This window comes from Polypterus senegalus, chromosome 5 (genome assembly GCF_016835505.1).
Source record: "Polypterus senegalus isolate Bchr_013 chromosome 5, ASM1683550v1, whole genome shotgun sequence".
Lineage (NCBI taxonomy): Eukaryota > Metazoa > Chordata > Cladistia > Polypteriformes > Polypteridae > Polypterus > Polypterus senegalus.
The window spans coordinates 167,527,243-167,554,003 of NC_053158.1; the positions used below are offsets into that span (position 1 = coordinate 167,527,243).

A 26,761-nucleotide genomic window follows, 5' to 3' on the forward strand; every position below is an offset into this window, starting at 1 on the left:
CTGTGGTGTGCTGGGCCAGTAACATCACATCAAGAAAGGCCCACCAAATCAACATGCCGATTAAACAAGGAGGCTCATTTATGGGACGCACTCTGAATCCCCTGGAGGTAGTAGCAAAGTACAGTAGAGATTGGAAACAAAACTGAGTGCCATTATGAATATTAACAACGCGGCACATCCTCGCTCTAAAACACTAAAACCAAGTACTTTCAGTCAACAAATTATTCAGCAGAAGTGTGTCAAGAAGCATTTTGGGACTCCTTAATACCAATAGCAATACAACTATACAACAAATCACTGTGACTGTTCTTTAGTCAAGTCAGGATTTTTTTCTTTTTTGTTTTCATTCTTAAGTCATTCTGGTATGTGTTTGGCATTTATCATAACAAAATAATATTTATTTATTGAGCTTCTGTATAAAGCCAGATTTCCTCTAGGGACAAATAAATTGCTATCCATTTATCTATTCCCTGCAAATAGGCCCTCCAACCTGCAGTGGAAATTTGGGTGTTGGTGGCAGGATTGGCACTCCAGCCACAATAAAAAAAAACCTCACACTTTTCCATTCCATCTTAACTAGTGTGGTGCTGAGGTGTCAACCATTATATGGCTGCACTCGGGTCCTAATCTGGGATCCTGAGGTGGTTTGTCAAGTGGTGGGTGCAGCAATGTGCTGTATCAGTGCATGCTCCTAATCTCATTCTCTTTCTCTGAGAGAATCTGCTGCTATAAATAGGAACAAACCAATCAAAGTTAAGGTCCAGTGAGAGGCGGAGGGGCTTGGGACACAAAGAGAATCATCTGGAAGTCCCAGGGGGTAGTAGAGGAGGAAGGCATACTGTATAAAGGAAGGCCGGAACCACGTAAAAGGTTGACACATGACTGGGAAATTGTTGAAGTACTTATTACACAGCATGAGTGGAAATTGATCCACATTTTGTATTCCGAGAATTTCATTTTCAAATTTTTTCACTTTGTCCTATTTCAATTGCACTCGAAGAAACAGCCTATGCACTGCATTCCTTTTTTTTTTTACCTTCATCTTGGTACAGGGGGTAGAGTGGTGGCTCTGAGGCTGGGATATGCAGCAGCAATCGAAAGATTGTCATTTGAATCCAGTAAATGCCAGAAGTAACCTTTCTCCATTGTGCCCTTGAGCAAGACCCTTAACCTGTAATTGCTTTGTCATGGGTATGACATTAATCTACTTCCAGCCCTGCAAGCAGGTCCTCAAGCTTACAAGAAAAACCTGGGGGTTGGGGGCAGGATTGCCACTCCATGTTCTGTAAAAAAAAAAAAAAAAAAAAAAAAAAAGAAATTCACACTGTTTCAGTGTGGTGCTGAGGTGTCACCTGCTGCACTCGGGTCCTAATCCAAGGTTGTGTGTAGGGTGCGGCAACACGTTGTCAGCGCATGCTCCCAACCTCCTCTCTTGGTGCAAGTGCCCCCATGTTGGATTGCATTTGGTTGCTACAATGGCCATGCATTAAGAGCCTGTACATAACACATGATACTTGTATAGCATATAGGCATGGGCAGACTTGCAGCAGATGAGATTTAATGTCAGTAAATGTATTACACATAGGAAGTAAAAATGTTAGGTCTGAATACACAATAGGCGGTCGGAAAATCGAGAATACACCTTATGAGAAGGATTTAGGAGTCATAGTGGACTCTATGCTATCGACTGCCAGACAGTGTTCAGAAGCCATTAAGAAGGCTCACAGAATGTTAGGTTATATAGCACGATGTGTGGAGTACAAGTCCAAGGAGGTTAAGCTCAACCCTTATAATGCACTGGTGAGGCCACATCTTGGAGGACTGTGTGCAGTTTTGGTCTCCAGGCTGCAAAAATGACATAGCAGCGCTAGAAAAGGTCCAGAGAAGAGCGACTAGGCTGATTCCAGGGCTACTGGGGTTGAATTATAAGGAAAGAGTAAAAGAGTTGAGCCTTTACAGTTTAAGCAAAAGGAGATTAAGAGGTGACATGATTGAAGTGTTTAAAATTAAGAAGGGAATTAGTAAAGTGGATCCAGACTGTTATTTTAAAATTAGTTCATCAAGAACACAGGGACACAGTTGGAAATTTGTTAAAGTTAATTTCGCACAAACATTACACAGAGAACCATAGACACTTGGAATAAGCTACCAAGTAGTGTGGTAGGCAGTAACACTTTAGGGACTTTCAAAACTCGACTTGATGGTTTTTAGGAAGAAATAAGTAGATAGGACTGGCGAGCTTTGTTGGCTGAAAGGCCTGTTCTTGTCTAGAGTGTTCTAATGTTCAAATAATACCACACTAAAAAATCATCCAAACTGTATTTTAGTAAGAACAAGTCAATAATTGTGACACAGATTTACGAAGGTTCCTATTATCCGTTTAGACTGGTGGAACACATATGGCAGAGCACAATATCCGTGCTTGCAGTAACAGGGTACCAGTCCATCGCATGGTAAACACACACATTTTTTTTACAACGTCAGTGATAACAAATGCACTTGTCGGGCTACATTTCAGAACACACATTTATATTTCTTTGGAATTCTCCATATATACAGTAGGTTCGAACAGCAGTCGTTCTTTATGGAGTTTCACGGTGTAACCGTCATTACAAAGTATCCTTCTCCGGTCACGTAGGGTTTCCTCACACATGGCGACTTTAACCTTAGTGTCCATGCACAGATGATTTTTTGCCTATAGCGGTACGCTGCATTGATAGGGTCTCAAAATTTGAAGTAGGTAGCACAAGTTTTTAAAACTTACTTATCTAATAACAAAAATCACCGAGCGCATGTCCATTTCATAATCCCGAGCTAACTCTACGTGCGCGCACTTAGAAGTTGCGTGTACCGGAAGTTTCTCTCGGGTGTAGGCTTCGTACCCGGAAGTTTAATGTAAATTGAAATTTACGCGCGCTGCAAGAAGAAAAACCGACGGCGGGGTTGGGACAGTTGGATAAAGTTTCTTATATTGTAAGTGTACGCTTCTGTTTTATTTAAATTATTCTTTTACATTTGGAAGGTAATTTGAAAAGAGGGTTAAATGTTATTCGGTTCTTTAGTTCCACAGCGATCATTTAGCGAGTGTGAATCTATATTTCTAGTATTGTCTATAAACAGTGTGCTTTAAGCATTGGAGTAAACAAATGCTTCTTAATGTGCCACTTATTACACAGGAGAGGGTGAGTTCATGCAGTCGTTTTGATAACGGTTGTATTTTGGTTCAAGTCACTGGTGTTGATATTTATGTGAATTGCCCCTTGGGATTAATAAAGTATCAATCTATCTATCTTTTCGGGGCGCCCAGCACACACTGCCTTGTTTATCTTTATCGGAATAGGCTTTTTGAGAGTGTGGCACACAGCGATCAGAAATGCGGCCTTAAATGAAAATACTTGTCTCCCATTCAGAACATTCCTGAAAGTTAAACGAAGCTGAATTTTGTTTCTCGTATGGCTTTTCTTCTCCCCGCTAAGAAGAATGCTGCAAAATGAGGTCTGCTTAATTAACGAACCCTTTTCCATTCACAATTCTGTGAAACACTGCAATGTATTTTCCTCAATAACAGCAATAAAGATTATATCAACTGTATGTCAGCAACTATGGTACATGGGTGTCAACGTGAAACTACTTTAAGGACAGTTTTTTTGCGTTAGCGGTATGCTTTCAGTCCTCCGTTTCTAAAGGATGCATTTTCCGACCTCACTTTAATTTTTAAAAATGCATGCAACTTATTTATCCATCTATTTTTCAAACCAACTGACTGTCACAGGGCGTCATGACATATTCTGAATGTCAACATAAAAATATTACAATAAATGCAGTGATGTTTACTGTCGTTTGTTCCGGTACAGAGTAAGTGTACTTTTTTGTAGAAGGCACCTACTGCCACAGCTTTTATTTAAGAAGTTATTTGAAGTTCATACAATTACTGCATACGTGATATTATTGTTTATTATGGTATGTGCTTGGATACTTAAAGATGTTATTTTGTCACGTGTTGACCTGTTTAAATAGAATATGCTTAAATATTGCAATAGTTGCCACCAGTAAATAGAAAGATGTATACTTTAAATCTTTTTTTTTTTTTCAATTTTATACATTCTGCACATTACCAAAACACAGCTCAAAAAGTAAAAGAGGATAACGGGGAAATTTTTACTACCTAAATTGTAAAGTGATATCTGAGAGAACAATAATATTAATATAAATCACAACATAGAAGTGACTGCAGGAGTTACCTCCCATTATAGAGAAGTGTAAAGGAAAAAAGGGCAGAGGGAAAGTGCAGCTGAGTATTATCCATTTCTGTATATATAATGATAGAAAAAATATTTGCAGAGGAGTACACCTAAAAATTATGAGGGAGTAATAATTGTTGAAAAAAGATCTTGAAAGTGCTGCCAGGTTGAATAAAATGTATCCGCTTTGCCAAGAGTAGAACATTTTATTTTCTCTGGCTTAACGAAGAGTATTATGTCCCTAGCCCAATGCATGTGCGAGGGTGGAGCTGCCTGCTTCCAGCATCTTAAAATGAGACACCTTGCAAGAAGGGTTACAAAAGACAAATGTACCAGCCTTACTTTTTTAGTGGGATATGGTCTGGGACAACACTAAAAGAACCTAAAAAAAGCAGTCGGTTGAATATTTGCTCTCAAAATTGCATAGTTAAAGATAAAAAACCAATAATGTTCCAGGTGTTTACTTAAACCAGCTACTAAAATCTCTGCACTTCTGAGTCAAATTGTCATTGTCAAACATGCCCCTTGAACAATGAAATGCATACTGATACAATTGAAAAAGTAAGATTACAAAATTCACATGAAATAGTAACACAAATTACATACTAGCCATAATCAATTTAAATAATTAAAAAAAAAACAAAAACAAAAAAAAAACACAAAGCTTTTAGATGTTTCATGTTAAAAATACCTTTTTAGGAAAGAATTTTACATGGGCAAATCTGCAGTTACTATTCTTACTCCTTTTGGCAAACAGTACAGTACAGCCATTGGCACACACAACAATAGATTCAGGAACATTTTCCATTTGAGGATTTAAGGTTACTGAACAGACAATCATAACAACAAATATTATAACATACATACAGTATATACTGTACTTACCCAAGTAAGAATTTAATTGTACAATGTATACATAACAACAAATAATTTATAGTGTAGATAAAGGCTTAATTTTTCCTGCAAGTACGCATATGCTGCAGATCATGCATTTCAGTTAAGAGTATGCCACTCACATGTACTCTAATCTTTGTTTTTTCTTGTAGTTAATAATCAGGATCTTGTATTGTAAAAATGATTAACTTTTTTGTGTTGTTGTTGCTTATGGAAACTGTGTTAAGCATGCTGTAAACTCAATAAATTTCGTATTATGTAAGTGTTATTCACATTTAACTTTTATTATAGTGAGAACATGAGTTATGGTAGAGTATATACTGTATATCTTACATGAGGTATGTGCAACAAATGGCTTCTTAAATTTTATCAAAAATAATTGGTTTGTAGGAATTAAATTATTGACTGCAAATCATTTAGGAAAGTTCATTTTTGCATTAAACAAATCCATTTATTAAATGCTATGTTTAAGACCTGCACATCTGAGATATTGATTGTACTTTTAAATAGAACATTCCAGGTTAACTTTACTGCATTCCCAAGTCATCTATGATCTTTTCTGTTATGCACCATAATATAAGACTGGCTGTTATAATCTTGTGGTTTGCTTTATTAATGTATATTGAAATTAATATTTAAGCTTGACTTGATTTCTTAAATATTTACAATGTAGCACTGGTTCACAGCAGATGGACATTGTTGTGGCTTCTTTCATGAGTGCTGCCTTTGTGGAGACTGTACTTTTCAGTGTGTGTTTCATTTATGGATTCTGATTGCCTGTCAAGGTCCAACAAAAGACATTTAAGCTAATATTGAATCATATATACCCAGGTGTTTGTATGTGCCTTATAATGGATTGCCATTGTGTTTGGAGTTGGTTTCAGTCTTCCATCCATTACTGTTAGTGTATACCTTTTACTAGGTTTAGAAAGCTAAAGAAATAGATTTATCTGTGATATTAAGTACATTTCATGAAAAAAGTTCATTTTTTACTTGTATATAAAGTCCATTTGTATGTAAAATGTCTCTTTCAGTAAACCTATTGAAGAATATTTCTACCAGAATGGCAAAGCGAGAAGCTTTTCTACAGGCAATCAGCAAGAAGAATGTGGATTCCTTTTTGTACTTCACAAAGCGCAATGTAAGTTTTCAGGTTTTATCTCAGATATTTTCAGTACGGAAAGAACCTGATGAAAATAGGTTATAGAATGGGATGTTATTCAGTGTTTATTTTAGGAAGAGTATTATATGATCATCATAAGTTACTTAATTTATCTAAACTTGTTACATCAAAAACAAACAATGTTTAATTCAAATTATGTAAACCAAAATATGAACATCTCAATATCAATGACAAATGAACACGTAGTATTTGAAATTATCAATAATACTTTTATATAAAGCATGACTTTACATAGTTTTATATTAAAAAGATTTTTCAAGAAGTCTTATTGCCAGCTATCAGTCATTTGCTGCTGAGAGATTATTATTTCAAAATAATTTATTTTGTTTTCATAGTATCTCATGTAAGAGGTAAAGACTTGCTACTGCTTATGTCTGCACTCATTCTGAATTTGCCATAGAACAAGAGAGTTATGAACTAGTCATTTATCAAACTACTTATATTTGAAGACATCATCTTGGTCACTAACATGATATTCAAATATCTACAATATGTTTTTTCTCTACTTTCAACACACTTTAGATGCTGTATTTTCTGGCCAAGGTGATGTTTTGAGTTTTGGAACAACGACTTATGAATTCAGTTACAGAATGGATAAATAAATAAATAGAGGAGCTAATTTTATTAGTATTTTAGATTAACTATAGGTAGGGAGACAGCCATTTAATTTGACATTTGTCTCAGTTTTTACTCTGTATGGCTGTACATCCACTGCACTCTGACGAGGGCAAAACTGTTTGCTTTATGAGAAAATGTGTGATGCATGCCCCACATCATTAATTCTCAGTTTCAAGCTTTCTTCTTTACACTGATCCCTGATTCTTTGATTTTCGTTTTCACCCCTAAACCATTACCAATTTTTATTTATTTTTTTAAGCTTAAATACACTGTTAAACTACAGGACTCATGAAGTCTGTTCCCACAATATTTAAAGTTTAACTCAAAGCTTTATTTATGTTCATTACAAAGCCTAGTTTAGTTTAGAAATGGAGCCTTTTAAAGTTGAATAGAAAGTCTTTTTAAGTGATGACTATATGAATTGTCCAGCATCTTTGAACTTGCAATAGTTGTCTCAATAACACGTGTACAAAAGTTTTAAATTACAGTGGTGACACATACTTTGAATTTAATTCGTTTCAGGAGACCATTTGAACTCTGAATTGTTCGAAGTCTGAATCAGTTTTCCCCATTACAAATAATGGAAAGTGAATCAGTCTGTTTCTAGACCCTAAACGATATTCATTTTGATAAACTTAAACGCCAAAAATACACATAATGTAAGGTAAAAATAACACAAATGCCCTAAATAATAAAACAGTGTTACAGCCACTTCAAGTTAGGTTGATGCACACAGCATGGACTGTAACAGCTGGCAACAACACACGTGCTAATGTTTGGGCTGCAACAGCCACACATGCCAGCACGTCAGGAATGGGAGCGAGGTAAAAAAGAAAATAACGGGGGATGTTAATGAAAACTCAAAAAAAAAATAAAGTCCGCGTTACTGAAGAAGACACCCCAACAGGCACAGCCCGAGGCTCAAAAGACGAGGACATTGTTGAAAAGAAAAGAGGAATTTGGTTGTGTGGAGATATTTTGGCTATTTAAAGTCCAACATGGTGTGGTGTGCTTTGGAAATTGTGTCAGAAAACATGCTCCCACAAAGACAGGTAATGCTATTCATCTTTTGAACTATCTGGAGCAGTGACATCCTTCTGAGCACACACAATGCAAGACTTTACAGTCCCAGACCCATGCCAGTGCTGCAGTAATGGGGATTTCGTGTGCCTTTGTTTTTTTGCCTTGGAGCATAAGTTGACCACAATTGAGTGAATTTTAGAATTAAGATTTAACTATTTTTTATTTGGATTTGACCAAGAAATTTAGTGTGTTCTCCTTTAACACTTGAAGCTTTTGATTGGACAAAATTAACATTTTATTTTATTATAAATACCTATTTTATTTATTTGAAATCCATCCATCCATCCATCCATTATCCAACCTGCTATATCCTAACTACAGGGTCACGGGGGTCTTCTGGAGCCAATCCCAGCCAACACAGGGCGCAAGGCAGGAAAAAACACCGGGCAGGGTGCCAGCCCACCGCAGGGCACACACACACCAAGTACACACTAGGAACAAAATTGCCAATGCACCTAATCTACATGTCTTTGGAAACCCACGCAGCTACGGGCAGAACATGCAAACCCGGGTCTCCTTACTGCGAGGCAGTAGCGCTACCACTGTGCCACCATGCCGCCCTGATACAATTGTATAATGTTCTACAGTACATTTGGCAAGTTCAACTTCTGACGGCAAATAAATAATATTTAATTTAAACGAAATCTTATGATCTCTTCACATCTCACTTAAGAGTAAAAAGGAACCTTTAAGCTTGACAGAAATAGTGGTTTGATTTATAACATGATATCGACCGATAAGAAAAAAAACTATCATGATATATATTTTTTTTCTGTATTACCCAGCCCTCTGCTACACTTTTTAATTTAAAAGTATGTTGCATCCACCCTGAAGACTCAGACTGATAATTATCCTATATACAGTACATTATTCTGTCTTCTAGTACTGTACTTTATTAACAGATTTGTATTTTCCTGAATCAATCATAGATCAAATTACTTTTAATTAATGCCTTTTTGATTCTTTATACAAGAGACTGAAATTGTAAAACTTAATGAGGTTTTCATTAATTAAGATACAATAATTGGAAGTACTGTAAAGGAAGATCAGTTGAAAGTATTTCCATTTATTATAGAATTTGTCTCATTACAAGAAATGCATGTGATTTTCATGTAAAAAAAAAATAACAAAGCATAGATAATAACCAGAAAAATTAAAGTTCAAAGCAGTTTCTCATGGTTTTTTTTCTTTATTAATTTTATCAGTAGTACCCAGCGTTGACATTTTATTCTCATTATTTCTTAATATATATTACTGAACAACATTGTAAATATCTTATTGACTTCAGTTATCATCAGATTATGAATTTACTAAAGCAGTCCAAAAGTGGTACATTCATGAATTTGCTGATTTGGGGAATAAGGAATGTTGCAGTTCCACTCGTTATCATTTTGCTTCAAAAGACATTTCTGGGTTAAGTTTACTGTATGCTACTATAAATTAAGGAGAGCAAATTACATTTTTATTCTGCATTCCAGTAAAGAATAATCTTTATAGATAACTAAAGCCAGTTCTAGCAAAAGGATTATAAAATATTAATTTGTTTGGTGGAATTCAAATTTGTCCATTTTTTTTTCCTCAATTGGGCTGATTAATTTTTCTTGGTTTTAATTTGATGGATACAATATTTTATTACAAATGTGCATGTTATGAAAGTGTTTGATAACTATTTATTTATTGTCCTCTTATTCACAGAAGGACAGCTCAGATCAGTTTGACCTGGATGAGCTGCTCCAAGAGCTGCCAAGAAAACAGAAGGAGGAATTATGGAATAAATTATTACAACTCCTGGTAGATATTCTAACGGAGCATCCCATGGAAAGATGGAATTGTGATCTAGAACAGGACAGTGGTGATGAAATGGAAGTAGAGGTCTCTGATGACTTGGTGAGGTTCTTTCATCCCTAGGAAATGAGCTTTGCATTTCTTCCTGTGTCTACCTTGGTTTCTATGTATGATAAATTACCTGGAGACTCTAAGCTAAGGGTTTAGAGTCATGTGTGAGTGAATGAGGCTATATGATCGATCATGCTGTCTGACATACTAGCAGCTTGTCTAGGCTTTGTCTGTGACTTCCATACATTATCGTTGGAATGGATGTGCACAATGGTTTTATTAGATTAAAGGATTTTAGACAATGAAACAAATACTAAAAATGTTATAGCAACCCTTTGTCGAAATTCTGTAATAATAAAATAACATGACAAAAGTGTCATTTTTTCCTGCAGAAAAAATGTTGATCTTATGTACAGGTAAGTTATTGTTTTAAATCAGTTAATTAAGTAACAAAAATATAATATTGTACAGTGTTGCACAGCTGGAAAATGGCAGACAGGAACAAATCTGTATGAATCTGTATTTCAAGTGACAAAGATACTTTAGAAGGGAATTTAAATGGACACTCTGATAGTCCAAGTGTTTAATGTGGGTAGGCAGGTGTTGTTGTAAGTTGTGATGTGTTTAAATAAATTTCTCAGAAGTATGTACTAATATTGTACCATAATGATTGAGTAGTCCTGTTTTCTGGTAAAAGGCAGCAGAAGGACTGCTGGAACCTTGCTGCTTAATACAGAGACTAGAAAATCTGTCCCTTTATGTAAATTTAGGGAAATGAATACAGGAACACTTGGGGTCACCAGTGGGGAAAAAATGGCTACACAGCCAGCTTTGAACATTATTAGCATGGTGATTATACCTTATTGTTATCATATAAGAAAAATTTCCTGTAGACTTCTAAGCAAAAACATATGCATTACTTACTACTTACTAATCAAAATGCATGGATAGTGTGTTTTTTTAATGATGGTTTCTAGAGATGAAAAATGAAGTACTACTTTATTACTTAAGTGCATTTTTCAGCTGTCTGTACTTAAATGAATTTCATTTACACACTACTAAATTTTAGGTCAAATGGCATACTTACATTTTTCCAGCAAGTCGTCCTTACTTTTCACACAGACCAAACTATTAAAAATTGATTAAAGACACCTATCAGTGGTGTTGTCTACTTAGGTTATAGTTCAGCATTGCTCATACACAGCCAATAGAATGCCATATATTATTCAAAAATAATAGCGCACCTTTCCCTGCTAATCTGGTAAGTTGTTCCAACACTTCCTGCTTTCTGTTGAGACATGGGAACTGAATGTGCAGTTTCCCCAAAATTTTGTTTGAAAATAATACCTGCTTTCAAGAATTCACCTTCAAATTAAAAGAAGCATATTGAAGTAATTTTTTTCTTATTAAGCTATCTTATATGGACCCCCTGAAGTTCCAAAAAGCAGTGTCTTGTGCATACAAGATTTTATGGGCACAAGCAATATCTTGAAACTGCAAGTTGTATATTGTGCAACCAATATCTTATGTTGTTGACACGAGATATTGCTGTGGATTCTTACGAACCCAAATAGTGCAACACTAGAGTGAGCCTGACTGCCCGTAAAAGTACCTGGTTAACTGAAGAAGACAGACTCGAGGGTTCCAGTGTCGGTGAGATCTCATGGTCTTATTGACCCTTGTTATGTGAAAGCAAATAAAAAAGGTATCAGCTTTCCTTAGAGAGAGAGAGAGTTATTTATGTTGCTACATTATGTAATTTTTACATCTATGCTGGTTTAATATTTTTTTTTTGTTATTTTTGAAATGCTATTCAAAAATATAATGAACCACATTTAAATCTTTTCTTTACATAGGCACACTCTGTATAAGACTGAGTAAGTTATTTGTTTTGGGACTGGGATTGCATAAATTAAAACTTGGTAGAGCTACTGGATATGAGTTGTTTCAAGGTGATGCAATAATTTCTTGACTTTAGCTTTCAAGTGTTTGCTTGGAAACAGTGTTGATTCATTTTCCGAGTGTGACACTGCTGTCTGAAAGAAACACAATGTTCTCTCTACCCAGTATGTTGATCTGGCAAGTAAGCTATCAACAAAATAGAAATGATATGCATAAAGATAAATTTAAATAATTGCATGTAAAAAAATGTTGCCATGAATTAAATTGAAGTTGGACATCAGTATGACACTGTTTTAAGTTTTAGTGTTTTATATGGACCCTGTAAGGCCTTGCAAAATTGTGGCTTTTTTGTTTTCAGATTTTGCTTGATAATTACTTTTTCCCCCCCCAGAAACATACTTTTAATGTAATTGATGGGATTATCCTGATAACGGAGGCATCAATTCCTGTAATAGAAAAGGACATTGATTATGGAGCCCTTACAGAATGTGCAGTTATATTAAACGGTACGTTTTAATGTTCTTGTCTTCTTGCAAATTTGGAACTGTTTATTCTCAAATTGATGAAGGAAAAACGCTTTCAGTTGAAAGATGTTTTTGTTGAAAATTCTGATTATCCAAGTACAATTTGACTCCTTTTTCTTTTTTCTACAGGCATTGTGAATGCTTTACCTCAATCACAGATAATCATTAGAAATTCAATACAGAAACTTTGTGAAGCTTGGTGGAAAAGTGGACTTGATGGCAAAGATGAGCTTGGAAAAACTGCATTCATTATGGTTTTGGAGAAAAGTTTGCTTTTAAATAACTTGGTATCTTATTTCTATATCTAAAACATCTATATATTATTACAATATGTCATGTACAAGTATTTTTCACCACTGAATTAGACTTTATAATGTATACTGTGAAACATACTGTTGGTGCATTTTTCCTTTATTGTTCATTATACTATGGGCTTTGACTGTTGCAATATTTCAAGACCTAATAGGTCCACATAGTGGAGCTGTTGCAACAGTGACTTGCTATAAAATGAAATCTACTGTGGAAAAACGGCGCAAGCAAGATCATACAAGTTATATATTGATTTAAAACCCACAGTATTTCTTATTTAAATAACAAATATTCATCATTTTAAGAATTTTCTGTAATTGTATCAGAAATATTAGGGCTAAAATAAAAATTGTTTATTCTGACAGCATATCGAAATATTTTGAAAGAAAATATAAATATAGATTTTTAAACTGCTAAACTTGTGGTGTAATATAGCCACCACTGTGTTACCAGTGCTAGCATAAATGTGCTCTGATTTTATTTAAAATTATAAGTAGTTATCCCAAAGAATTCCAATTACAGTTTGAGATCAACATGAATGATAACTTTATTAAACTGCAATATGAAAGTAATATAAATACTTTAGTGACCCTATGTCTTTTAATTCGCTATGCATGGATTATCAGTAGTTGATATTTAGACTTTGCAAAACTCTTCTTCATTCAAGTGAATTGTAGTTTAAACTTGTTGTTCACAAATTTTTATGGCCTGTTTTTGTAATGAGCTGAGACGCCTTTTGGACATACAGATGCAAACTGGATGATTAAAATATAAAAAGTAAATCACAGCTGTAGACTGCACATTTTTATTACAGATCTGTGAGCTAAACTATAATCATTTGTATAAGCAGTTGATTTTTTTTAGTATTTTAAAACATTTTTTAATAGTTTTTTGCCTTTTAATTTAAAAGGTTGGAGACATACAGCGCTTATGGAAGCTTCACCCTGTTCTTCTAAGCTTTGATTACAACTCTCATGAAAATGATGAGCTGAAGAACATGCTGTTGCAGTGTTTTTTAAGTGTTAACCATATAAAGCGGGAAGAGGTATATTGATTTTCTATAGTGTATGTGATTGTTGCTTTGTCCTTACATTGTCAAGTGATTTGACATTTGATCATTAATTCTGAATGAGCTGTCAGTTTCCTGCTAACACTTGAATCAAAGCTATAATTTGTTACGATGCTTCATTCTGCCAAATTTAATGTAGACTTTAAACAGAAGTATAAAATAGCTGTTTATTTCTTCAAAGTGAATCTAGTAATGAATGAGTTAAATGCACCCTTTGTTGAAATATATATTTTGATCTTTTTAAAAAATGTTTAGGTGGTGATCTGTGAGGAGAGAGAAAATCAGAAAATAAAATTTAATATTCTGTAATGTGAACCACTTTGAATTTAATACATAACTAACATGATTAAAAATCGAGCTTTTAAGGCTAATTTTATAAATGGCAATTTATTTAAGTATGACAATTCTTTTCCATTTCATGTTTTTTTTTTTTTGTTTAGACGTGATCATCTGTGTAAGGGGAGCCATGAATTAATAGTCCTATAATCTGACTTTTTTTTATTATATATTATTCAAAGATACTTATTACCCCAGTCTAACATTGCCCAGAGGTTTTGGCAGTAGATGCTGAATTACTTGTATTAAATCTTAAATGTAACATTTGTAATGCTATTTTTCTTTTGTATGTACTGTACAGTTAAGATGTATGCACAGATTTAGATTAATGTTTTACTGTGGGTAATTTTTCATATTAACTGTAATAACGTATGTTAATTCGTTATGTCATATTAATCTTTATGACTCCTAATTAAACTTGTTTTCACTTTGTAGTTGTTGTTTAGTACACCTGCAGAATTAGTTAATTTTATCTTCAAGGTTTAATTTTTTTTTCTTGTTATCCAGGGACGGCGTTTCCTGAGTTTTGTTTTTAGCTGGAATGCAAATTTTATCAAGTTAATTCATGAAGCTATTAAAAGTAAGCTGCAGTATTTTCCAAAGTAAGTGCTTTAAAAGTATTTCTTTCAAAATATTTCCTCTTCTATTATGCTCATCTGTGTATATATACGGTATGCATGTTTTTTATGGCATTTTATATACAGTATGTATTTGCCCCATCCTGATTTTTGTCAGTTACTGCATATTTTCTACATTGCAAGTTTTAAGGCTCTAAACCAAAATCTAATTTTAGATAAACAGCACCCGAGTGAACAAATTACACTTGTTTTCCTCTTTTGTCATTTACTGAAAAAAGAAACAAATACAGTATGACAATTAACATTCTCAAGCCTGTATAATTCAGTCTTGGTTGCAGTTAACCTGTACTGACTACCCTGAAAAGGGCACTGGTTTATGGCAGGGTTATGGTTTGGCATTTTGTCATTTCTTCCTCCTCTCTCTTCCTTGTTCTTGTCTGCACTCATCCAGATGTACTGGGTCCACATTATATTGATATTTTTAAAATGTGGAGTGTATTTGCTTGGTTCCAACTGTGACATCTTTGTGTTTCAGGTCTGTTGTAGAAAATGTTGCAGAGTTATACTTTAGAGCCTGGAAGAAAGCATCAGGAGATTTTTTAAAGGTAGACATTTAACTTTGTGCTGACAGAGATTTGTTGTATAAATATATATCAGACATATTCATGTGTAGATTCATTTTGATTTTCATCAAACCAATGTAGAGGGTCAAGTTCATGTCTTGAGCATGTCTTTAGGCAAAAGTAAGAAATTGATGTGATACTCTTAGTGAGTTAATTTATTCCTTTAAATTTCAGGAAATTGAAAATGTATGCATCCAGGATTTAATGCACCATGGTGTTCATCTATATAGAAGTTCTCCTGTACATTCCAAAGTTCGTCAGGTAGTACTGGCATATTTTTAAACGTTGATTAATATTTGTGGCTTCTTGAGCATTGATTGATTTCAGTGACATAAAAGTTAATATTGCATTGTAAAGACTGACTCTCTTTTGCAGGTATTGAGATTCTTTCACAACCAGAAACATCGGCAAGGCGTAGAAGAAATGCTTTATAGACTATATCAGCCTATTCTTTGGAGAGGTTTGAAGGTAAATATTATTCTAACCGTTCTTGGTTTAATTTTATCATATGTATCATTATCTTTCATTGACAAGTTTCATATTTATTTGCTCCAGTGGCTTATTTAACTCTTGCAGGAATTCGTTATATTTTTTTCTGCTGCCTTTTAAGCAGAGTTTTAAGTATAACTTTTGTGAAAGTGATTTTTACAGCTTATTTAAGCAAAATGTTATCTGGACTTTCATATTTATTAAACATTATACAGATAAGCAGTCTAGTTAAAGCTCTAGTTCATTAGGTAATTATGACTTACACAGCTTCCAAAGACACTGCAATGGAAAGTGGATTCAGAAGGATAGACATTTATATCAAAATGTTTGTCTTCATAATGCTTAACTCACATTTAAATATTTATTTGTTTTTGTTTGTTTTCTTAACACCTATAACTTTGTCATAACACACAGGCAAGAAATTCAGATGTTCGTGCAAATGCTGCTTTGCTGTTTACAGAGGTCTTCCCAGTTCGGGATCCCAGTTTTAACAACGAGACCATGGATAATGAAATTCAAAAGCAGTTTGAAACTTTGTTTGTAAGTAATCTTTTTTTTTTTTTTTATTAAGTTTGAGCTATTCTATATATTAACTTTCAGTTTAATATGTTGAACTGTTTAACACTTAATTCCACCGTTTAGCACCTGTTCTAAATTAGCATCATTTTTTTTTTTTTTAAACATTTGTCTTTACATTTATTTGGTAATATGTGAACAGCACATTTTACATTTTTTATTTAAGGGAACAGAATAGGTAAATTTGAATCATACAATAACAAAAAGGTTACAGATTCAACATTCTGTTATATACATTTCATCAGGTTTATGAATGAAGAGCAAAATGGTTAGCATATAGGGAAGACATGATACCAGAAATTTTATATCTTATGCCAGTACCAATTAAATTTTATTATACTCAATACCTGGCAAAAACAAATCAATTTTAAGTAAAAGTCAACGATAAGTAAAGCTTTTAAATATTAAAATACCCATCAAGTAAACTACTATTGACATTCATAAATATAAAAATGCAATACAGGGCTTGAATTTTAATGTGTGATAGACATGGGGATTCCACTAGTGTAACAACAAGGAGAAGGGATGGTTGCAATCTTTGGGTTGGGGGGTGATCTCAGCATAGAGTTTATCAAAAATGATATCAAAATGAACTACCTGATTTATCTTAGTATGAGCCTTTTCTAAGTTTATTCTTTGACACTTTCTCTCCAGTAACTGAAAAATTTTCTTTCGGCTGCTCCCGCTAGGGGTTGCCACTGCAGATCATCTTCTTCCATATATTTCTGTCCTCTGGATCTTGTTCTTTTACACCCACTACCTGCATGTCCTCTCACCACATCCATAAACCTTCTTTTAGGCCTTTCACTTTTCCTCTTACCTGGCAGCTCTATCCTTAATACTCATTTCTAATCCTATCCATCCTTGTCACACCCAGTGCAAATCTTAGCATCTTTTAACTCTGCCACCTCCAGCTCTGTCTCCTGCTTTCTGGTTTAGTGCCACTGTCTCCAGCCCATATAACATAGCTGGTCTCACTACTGTCCTGTTGACCTTCCCTTTCACTCTTGCTGATTCCAGTCTGTCACAAATTACTCCTGTCACTCTTCTCCACCCATTTCACCCTGCCTGCACTCTCTTTTTCACCTCTATTCCACAATCCCTGTTACTCTGTACTTTTGATCCCAAGTATTTAAACTCCTCCATCTCTGCCAACTCTACTCCTTGCATCCTCACCATTCCACTGACCTCCCTCTCATTTGCACACATGTATTCTGTCTTGTTACTACTGACCTTCATTCCTCTCCTCTCTAGAGCATATCTCCACCTCTCCAGGATCTCCTCAACCTGCTCCCTACTGTCACTACAGATCACAATGTCATCAGCAAACATCATAGTCCACGGGGACTCCTGTCTGATCTTGTCTGTCAACCTGCCCATCACCACTGCAAATAAGAAAGGGCTCAGATCCAATCCCTGATGTAATCCCACCTCCGCATTGAATGCATCCGTCACTCCTACTGCAGACCTTGCCACTGTCATACTCCCCTCGTACATATCCTGTACAACTCATACGTACTTCTCTGCCACTCCCGACTTCCTCATACCACAACTCTTCTCGAGGCACCCTGTCGTATGCTTTCTCCAGGTCCACAAAGACGCAATGCAACTCCTTCTGGCCTTTTCTATACTTCTTCATCAACATCCTCAAAGCAAACAACGCATCTGTGGTGCTCTTTCTTGACATGAAACCATACTGTTGCTCACTAATAATCACCCCACTTCTTAACCTAGCTCCACTACTCTTTCCCATAACCTCATGCTGTTCTCATCAAATTTATCCCCTTGTAGCTATTACAGTCCTGCACGTCCCCCTTATTCTTAAATATCGGCACCAGTACACTTCTCCACTCCTCAGGCATCTCACTTTCCAAGATTCCATTAAACAATCTGGTTAATAACTCCACTGCCATCTCTCCTAAACACCTCCATGCTTCCACAGGTATGTCATCTGGACCAATGGCCCTTCCATTTTTCATCCTCTTCATAGCTGTCTTTACTTCCTCCTTGCTAATCCGTTGCACTTCCTGATTCACTATTTCCACATCATCCAACCTTCTTTCTCTCTCGTCTCTTAATTCATCAGCCTCTCAAAGTACTTTTTCCATCTGGTTAACACACTCTCCTCGCTTGTGAGTATGTTTCCATCTTTATACTTTATCACCCTAATCTGCTGCACATCTTTCCCAGCTCAGTCCGTCTGTCTAGCCAACCGGTACAGGTCCTTTTCTCCCTCCTTAGTGTCCAACTTCTCATACAACTCATCATACGCCTTTTCTTTAGCCTTCGCCACCTCTCTCTTCACCTTGTGCCTTATCTCCTTGTACTCTTGTCTACTTTCTGCATCTCTCTGACTATCCCACTTCTTCTTTACCATCCTCTTCCTCTGTATACTCTCCTGTACCTCCCCATTCCACCACCAGATTTCCTTTTTCTCCTTTCTCTCATCTTGTCTAGATGTCATGCCAAGCACTCTTCTTGCTGTCACCCTTACTGTTTCTGCTGTAGTTGCCCAACTGTCTGGTAACTCTTCACTACCACCCAGTGCCTGTCTCACCTTTTCCCTAAACTCAACCTTGCAGTCTTCCTTTTTCAAATTCCATTTGATCCTTGGCTTTGCCCTCACTCTCTTCCTATTCATAATCTCCAGCATCATCCTACAGACCACCATCCTATGCTGCTTAACTACACTTTCCCCTGCCACCATTTTGCAGTCTTCAGTCTCCTTCAGATTGACTCTTCTGCATAGGATGTAATCTACCTGTGTGGATCTTCCTTCTCTCTAGTACGTATAACTATGTCCTCCCTCTTCTTAAAATAATTCCATCTTTTTGGCAAAATCCACTATCCTCTGACCTTCATTCCTCTCCTTGACACCATACCTACCCATCACTTCCTCGTCTCCTCTGTTCCCTTCACCAACATGTCCATTTAAATCCGCTCCAATTACTACTTTCTGTCCCTTAGATACAGTGTTCATCACTTCATCCAACTCACTCCAGAAATCTTCTTTCTCCTCCATTGTACACCCAACATGCAGGGCATATGCACTAACAACATTCATCATCACACCTCCAATTTCCAGCTTCATAATCACTACTCTGTCTGACACTCTTTTTCCCGTCCAAAAAACTCGACATACTGTTCCTTCAGAATAACCCCTACCCCATTTCTCCTCCCATCCACACCATGATAGAACAATTTGAATCCACCTCCGATCAACCTGGCCTTACTCTCCTTCCATGTAGTCTCTTGCACACAAAATATATCAACCTTCCTTCTCTCCATCATATCTGCTAACTCTCTCCCCTTACCAGTCATACTGCCAACATGCAAAGTTCCTACCCTCAGTTCCACTCTCTTTACTTTCCTCCTCTCCTCCTGCCTCCGGACATGTCTTCCCCTCTCTTCTTCTCCTTCTTTTTCTTCTTCGGCCAACAGTAGCCCAATTTCCCGCGAGCATCCTGTTGACTAACAGTACTGGTGGCGGTCGTTGTTAACCCGGGGCTTGACTGATCCTTTATAGAAATTTGTATTGTTGTCCGCATATTGATTTGGCAAAATTTTACACCGGATGCCCCTACTGACGTAACCCTCCCCATTTATCCAGGCTTGGGACCGGCATGAAGAAACACACTGGTTTGTGCATCCCCTGTGGCTGGGTTTTTCCAGTAACTGAAAAATACTTAACATTAATGCTAGAAATAAAAATTTGATCTTTATTTTATTTGTGCTGCTGAATTGGCCAATTTTAGCTAGATAGATACTTTATTAATCCCAAGGGGAAATTCACATAATCCAGCAGCAGTATACCGATACAAAAAAAAAAAAAATTAATTAAAGAGTTATAAAAAAATGCATGTAAAAACAGACAATAACTTTGAATAATGTTAGCATTTACCCCCGCCCGGGGGTGGAATTGAGGAGTGTGAGGGAGGAACGATCTCCTCTGTCTGTCAGTGGAGCAGGAAAGTGACAGCAGTCTGTGACTGAAGCTACTCCTCTGCCTGGAGATGGCACTGTTCAGTGGATGCAGTGGATTCTCCATGATTGACATAAGCCTGCTCAGTGCCCGTCACTTTGCCACAGATGTTAAATTGTCCAGTTTCATTCCTACAATAGAGCCTACCTTCCTAACAGTTTTGTCCAGGTGTGAGGCATCCTTTATCTTTATGCTGCCTTCCCAGCACACTACCACTTAGAAGAGGGCACTCGCCACAACCATGTGGTAGACCATCTGCAGCATCTTATTATCTTATAGTCAGCTCTGACCTTTCTTACACAGAGCATCAGTATTGGCAGTCCAGTCCAGTCCAATTTATTATCCAGCTGCACTCCCAAGTATTTATAGGTTTGCACCCTCTGCACACAGTCTCCTCTGATGATCATGGGGTCCCATGGGGCCTGGGCCTCCTAAAATCCACTACCAGTTCCCTGGTCTTGCTGGTGTTCAGGTGTAAGTGGTTTGAGTCACACCATTTAACAAAGTCTTTGATTAGCTTCCTATACTCCTCTTACTGCCCACTCCTGATGCAGCCCACAATAGCATTGTCATCAACGAACTTTTGCACATGGCAGGACTCCGAGTCATATTGGAAGTCTGATGTATATAGGCTGAACAGGACCGGAGAAAGTACAGTTCCTTGCGGTGCTACTGTGTTGCTGACCACAATGTCAGACCTGCAGTTCCCGAGACGCACATACTGAGGTCTGTCTGTAAGACAGTCCACGATCCATGCCACCAGGTGTGAATCTACTCCCATCTCTGTTAGCTTGTCCCTAAGGAGCAGAGGCTGGGTGGTGTTGAAGGCGCTAGAGAAGTACAAAAACATAATTCTAACAGCACCACTGCCTCTGTCCAAGTGGGAGAGGGATCGGTGTAGCATATTGATGATGGCATCCTCTGCTCCCACCTTCTCCTGGTATGCGAACTGCAGAGGGCCGAGGGCGTGGCGGACCTGTGGCCTCAGGTGGTGGACCAGCAGCCGCTCCATGGTCTTCATCACATGTGATGTCGGAGCAATAGGCCGGAAGTCATTCAGCTCACTAAGACGTGATACCTTTGGGACTGGGGTGATAAGATGCTTTCCAAAGCCTCGGGACTCTCCCCTGTTCCAGGCTCAGGTTGAAGATGCGCTGTAGAGGACTCCCCAGTTCCAATGCACAGGCCTTCAGCAGTCGTGGTGATACTCCATCTGGACCCACTGCTTTGCTGGCACGAAGTCTCCTCAGCTCTCTGCTCACCTTCTAAGAAAGCAGTGTCTAAGATTGTCTAAGATTATTCTGACCATTTTCATTTAAACAAACTTTTTACAGCTGTTTTTCTAATATACTTTTAAGATATGGTTTGTCAGAGAACCAATCTTAGGTTTATAACATTTGCTATTGTAAGGTTTATATTTACATTGTCTGGTTAAAAAACCTACTTGAGTAATATTTAATAATATTTAATTATGTATTTCTTTTAACACAGTACACTTCTCGTTAATAGAGAGATGTGCTTTACAGCAGTGAAACATTAAATTACTGTAATTTCTATTTTGGTATTGTGGACGAAATCTCAGACCCGACAGCAGGTGCGGTTATAAAGCAGCTTTATTTTCAGAGTCACGGTGAGAAGAGTTTCAGAAAAGCAGACAATCAAATATACATGACAGCGTCAGGGCTCTTCTGAACCCCGTCTGTTGGGTGGCGTCCAGTTTTATACCCTAGAATGCGTAATTTAATATCATTATAAAATGTAACAGTCAACACATTTATTATACACAAACCTTTAGCCCCTTCAACGCCCCTTGTGCAACTTGATTTCTTGGCTCCTTTTGTTATGGCGTTCAGATGTAAGCTAAGGGAAAACGTGATAAGGCAGACTCATGTGTTGAATGCTCAGACCTTGAGTCCTTTGCACAAACATTTTACTGTTTGCTAAAACAAAGCATGCTATTACATGGTTTTGTAAAGCTTACTTCTCAGACATGAATTAGTACAAGGGAACGAAGAGAACATTCATCTTCCACAGTATTAACAAATGTAGTGGACCATTTCATCGCTGGCATAAACAAACCAAATGAGCACTTTGATTGAAACGTGCTACAACAATAGTTAGTACAGCCAGTGTGCAGTTTTCCTCCCACATTATACAGTCATAATTGTGAATGCATATGAGGTTCACTCATGACCCTAACTGTAAACACCAGTTAGAAAATGAATGAGTACTATAGACATGCTCATTGCAATTGGTGAATGAAAGCGAAGCCTCTGTACCTCTACTGGGACTGTGTGGTCACTGTGTTAAAAAGTGATTAATCTCGGTGTTATTTCATCTCCTCTTACAAATTTGTGACTATACAAGTTAAACGATTACAACTCACATCTGATAGTTCTCATCATTGCACTTTTAAATCAGGCACAAGTGCTTCTTTTAACTATGTGAACTTGTAGTAACAAGCAAAATTGTGTACTAAAATTACTAAAAAAAGAAAAATTAGAAACAAAGAAAAGTAAACTTCTGACTTGGCAGTAATAGTGAGGTATTGTACAGGTGTATTGCTGTTTGGTATACAGGAGCTCCAGTAGTGTTTCTTGACACACTTTTGCTGAATAATTTGTTTGCTGAAAGTGCTGTTAGTGTGACAGACAGTTGTTCCTTCTGAAGTAATTTGTCTTCTTGCAGTTATGCAAAAGTGCAGTGCCGAATTTCATTCATCAATACAAATGTAAAAAAGCTAACACTGTTACATTTTTGGAATTATGGTATTGACTTGATACCGAAGTATTGGTTCTAGTGACATTCCTAGTTACATATATACAGTAGGCAGAAACAAAGCTTGGAGAAATGGAGAGAGGGAAAGACAAAAGTGTATGCAAGAATCAGCCGTTCAAGAACATGAAACACATGCTTAAAACGTTAGTTGGCCATTTAGAGGAGAAGAAATGTATGATCCAAGTCTGAGCATGAGCTGAGCTGCTTCAGTTTTTTTTCTTTGAGTGAAATATCTGAAGCCCTATTAAAGACCACAAACAGAGGATAGCATGGCAGAAATATTCAACAACAGACTTTGAAAGGTGTTTGATCTGAGTATTTAACAATAGACTTTGAAAGGTGTTTGATCTTATAGACTCAGAGAGTACTGTTGGGAAATAGTGGAATTATGGCAGATATATTGGCTGTGAGCCTGAAAGATGGATGGAAACTGGTAAAATAATTAAAGAATTCCTGAGGCTGACTTCTGTTTTGCATGGGGCAGATAAAAGCTTAGTTGAATAGAAATGTCTTATGAACATTTACATTGCTATTTGTACTAATGGTGAAATTTTGTTAAAGAACATTTTTAAGAATACAAAGTTCATGTGAAAAACTGGAAAACGGTCTGCTTGTCTTAGTTCTAGTGAGAAGTCTTGAATGGTATCTATTGTTTAACAAAGTGGAAAATAGAATACAGTATAAATATTACATTGAATCAGTATTTAGCTGCTATTGTCCTTTTTCAGAGATGGAAAGTTTATAATGTAGGCTTTGAGTCACCTCCTAAATTTTCAATTCATGGTTTGTATTCTAAATATTATTGAACAGTTGAATTAAGGAATGTTGCTGTTTCCTTGTAATTAATAAATGCCACCCCTTTGTTCAGTTAATGTGGCGGGTTATTTTTCTTCCACATTGGGTAGGAACAAAGAAAACATGTTTGTACGCAGTACACAAAAATGTCGGCGCAGGTAGACCTCATCCTTGTTCCAGGTTTTTCTTCTGCACTATTAAAAGGTAACACTGAGATTGTATTAAATAATACCTGCTTTTTGTACTGACTGCTTTCCTACCATTGCAAGTTTCAGAGTTAAGAACGTAAACAACAGCAGATGGGTTAAAATTAATTGTTGATATCCTAGTCTAAAAGCTCTCATCCGTTTAAATAAATAATTTATTTTTTGTTTTGTACCTTTTATTAATCTTCATTTGTTTCTGTTTTACAGAAACTCTTGGAAGACCCTCAACCAATTGTCCGCTCATCAGGTGTACTTGGTGTGTGCACAATAGTTGCCAAGTACTGGGAAATGATACCTCCTGCCATCATTACAGACCTAATAAAAAAGCTTTTAGTGGATCTGTCTGCAGATATGAGTTCTGCTGAAGTTCGTTGTTCCGTTTTTAAGGTAATTCTATTTTCTTACTATTTTTGATAAATGCCTCAATGCAGTTAACTTGTAACTGGAATATGATGTATATTAACTTACCACCACTCATTTTAATTGCTGCTCATTTAATTTATTTTGGGTATTTCTTTTAAACTATGCTTTTGATTAGAACATTCAGTATAAAATTGCAGCTATGTGACTACTAGTTGTATTCACACTTGAGACTAAATGCAATATTGTGATATACTCTGTGTGTGTGTGTTTATTTTTTTTTTTTTTTGAAGGTAGTGTTTTGTTTCAAATCTGCAATGCTTACTGAGCAGTAAGAAATTAACCTTTTCATAAATAAGATTTAGTGGCAGCACCAAAAGACCTTGTCTAGATATGTTGACTGGAACTGCCCAAAGAAAAATTTAATATAGCATTTCACCAAGGTGAATTATTTATTTATTTATTTTTCTATTAATTTTATTGCAGTCATTCCATTCAAATAATCAGTTTTTACAAAAAGTAAAACTGAGTTAAGACCAAATCGACCCCCACCCCTAAGAGAGAGAGAGCAAGGCAGACGGCGTAAAATTTAAGGCTTGTAAACATACCTAAAATAATAAGTTTGATAAATCAATAGAGATGAATGCGGAAGACAAAGACATATGGAAATAGTTGCTTCCTCTGTGCTTTAAGAGCTTATTTTAAAATATTACTGATTAGATCCTGCCATATTTTGAAAAAAGTCTATACAGATCCTCTGAGTATTTGATTTTTTCCAATTTCAAATAGTATAACACATCAGTTTCCCACTGACTGAAAAGAGGAGAGTTTGGGTTCTTCCAGTTTATCAGAATAAGTCTGCGTTCCAAAAGTTTAGTGAATTCAATCACAATTTGTTTGTCTTTCTCCACTTTAAAACCATCTGGGAGAACCCCAAACACAACTGTTAATTGGTTGGGAGGGATTGTGAGACCAAGGCTGTCTAAAAGGTAATTAAAAATCTTGGTCCAGAATGATGTTAATTTGGTGCAAGCCCAGAACATGTGACCCAGTGAGGCTGGGACTTGATTGCAGCGTTCGCAGGTTGGATCATGCCCTGGAAACATTTTTCAAGAGTTTTAGACGAGGCAAATGTGCTCGATATATAATTTTGAGTTGTATACTTGTATGCTTTGCACATATGGAGCTTGAGTGAATTCTCTGCATTGCTACTTTCCACTCCTTTTCTGATCTATTAATTGAGAGATCTTTTTCCCAGTGTCCTCTTGGATCCTTGAAAGGGAGGGACTGTAAATGATTTTATATATTGCAGCGATGGTGTCTAAGTCCTTGAGATTGAGCAATATTTTTTCCAGCATAGATGAGTGTACAAGATGAGGAAAATCGGGAAGGTTCTGTTTAACAAAGTTCCTAATTTGAAGATAGTGAAAGAAATGTGTAACTGGAATGTTGGAATGTAATTGTTCATAGGATGCAAAGACGTTGTCTATATAAAGATCTCTATGCAAGTTAATCCCGTTTTTTCCAGATATTAAAAACTGCATATGTTCGCGAGGGTTGAAAGAGGTGGTTCTCCTGCAGAGGTGCCACAGATAAAACCTTCTCCATCTTAAAATGCTTTGTACTTTGGTTCCACATTCTAAGTGAGTAAAGCACAATTGGGTTATTAGTATATTGCCGATAACTTGTATTTATTGGGGCACAGAGCAGGGAATATAAAGAAGTACTGCAGGATTTTACTTCTATTGCGGACCAAGCCTGTGTTTGTTCTTCTATTTGTGCCCAGGTTTTTAAAGCTTGTATGTTTGCTGCCCAGTAATAAAACTGGAAGTTAGGTAGAGCCATGCCACCTTCTGCCTTTTGTCTTTGTAGGGTCACTCTTTGGATGCGTGGATGTTTTGAGTTCCAAATAAATGAGGTTATTGTTGAATCTAATTGCTTATAAAATTATTTATTGATGTATATTGGAATGTTTTGAAATAAAAAATGGAGCTTAGGAAGAATATTCATCTTGACAGTGTTGATTCTTCCAGCTAGAGTGAGATAAAGGGTTGACCATCTATGCAAGTCTTGCTTAATTTTTTCTATGCAGCCGACAAAATTTTGTTGATAAAGAGCTTTATGTTTACTTCTGATGTTTACCACTAGGTATTTAAACTGTTCTGCAATGATAAAGGGTAGGGTTTCTAATCTAATATTATATGCTTAAGAATTCACTGGAAAAAGTACACTTTTATTCAGTATTTTTGGATACGCTTATAAGGCGAACTGCTACAGCGAAACAATGAAATCACAAGCGCACAAACGCGTAGATCCTCATGCTACGGGAGAACAAGGAACACTGAGTGAGCTGATGGGCTGGCAGCGTCAGCTTGGGTG

At 36.4% G+C, this 26,761-nt stretch overlaps 1 protein-coding gene across 1 annotated transcript in view; it reads left to right on the plus strand.

Moving 5' to 3' along the window:
- Positions 1–2,364: 2,364 nt before the first annotated feature.
- ncapg2 (non-SMC condensin II complex, subunit G2) overlaps positions 2,365–26,761 on the plus strand; it is an 82,077-nt gene continuing 57,680 nt past the window's right edge. The window contains exons 1-12 of the mRNA XM_039753608.1: positions 2,365–2,973; positions 6,170–6,276; positions 9,715–9,906; positions 12,149–12,263; positions 12,411–12,568; positions 13,501–13,635; positions 14,503–14,597; positions 15,109–15,178; positions 15,371–15,457; positions 15,572–15,664; positions 16,100–16,225; positions 24,230–24,409. Of these exons, the coding sequence (XP_039609542.1) occupies positions 6,199–6,276; positions 9,715–9,906; positions 12,149–12,263; positions 12,411–12,568; positions 13,501–13,635; positions 14,503–14,597; positions 15,109–15,178; positions 15,371–15,457; positions 15,572–15,664; positions 16,100–16,225; positions 24,230–24,409 (1,329 nt within the window). The 5' untranslated portion in view covers positions 2,365–2,973; positions 6,170–6,198. The remainder of the gene's footprint in view (positions 2,974–6,169; positions 6,277–9,714; positions 9,907–12,148; positions 12,264–12,410; positions 12,569–13,500; positions 13,636–14,502; positions 14,598–15,108; positions 15,179–15,370; positions 15,458–15,571; positions 15,665–16,099; positions 16,226–24,229; positions 24,410–26,761) is intronic.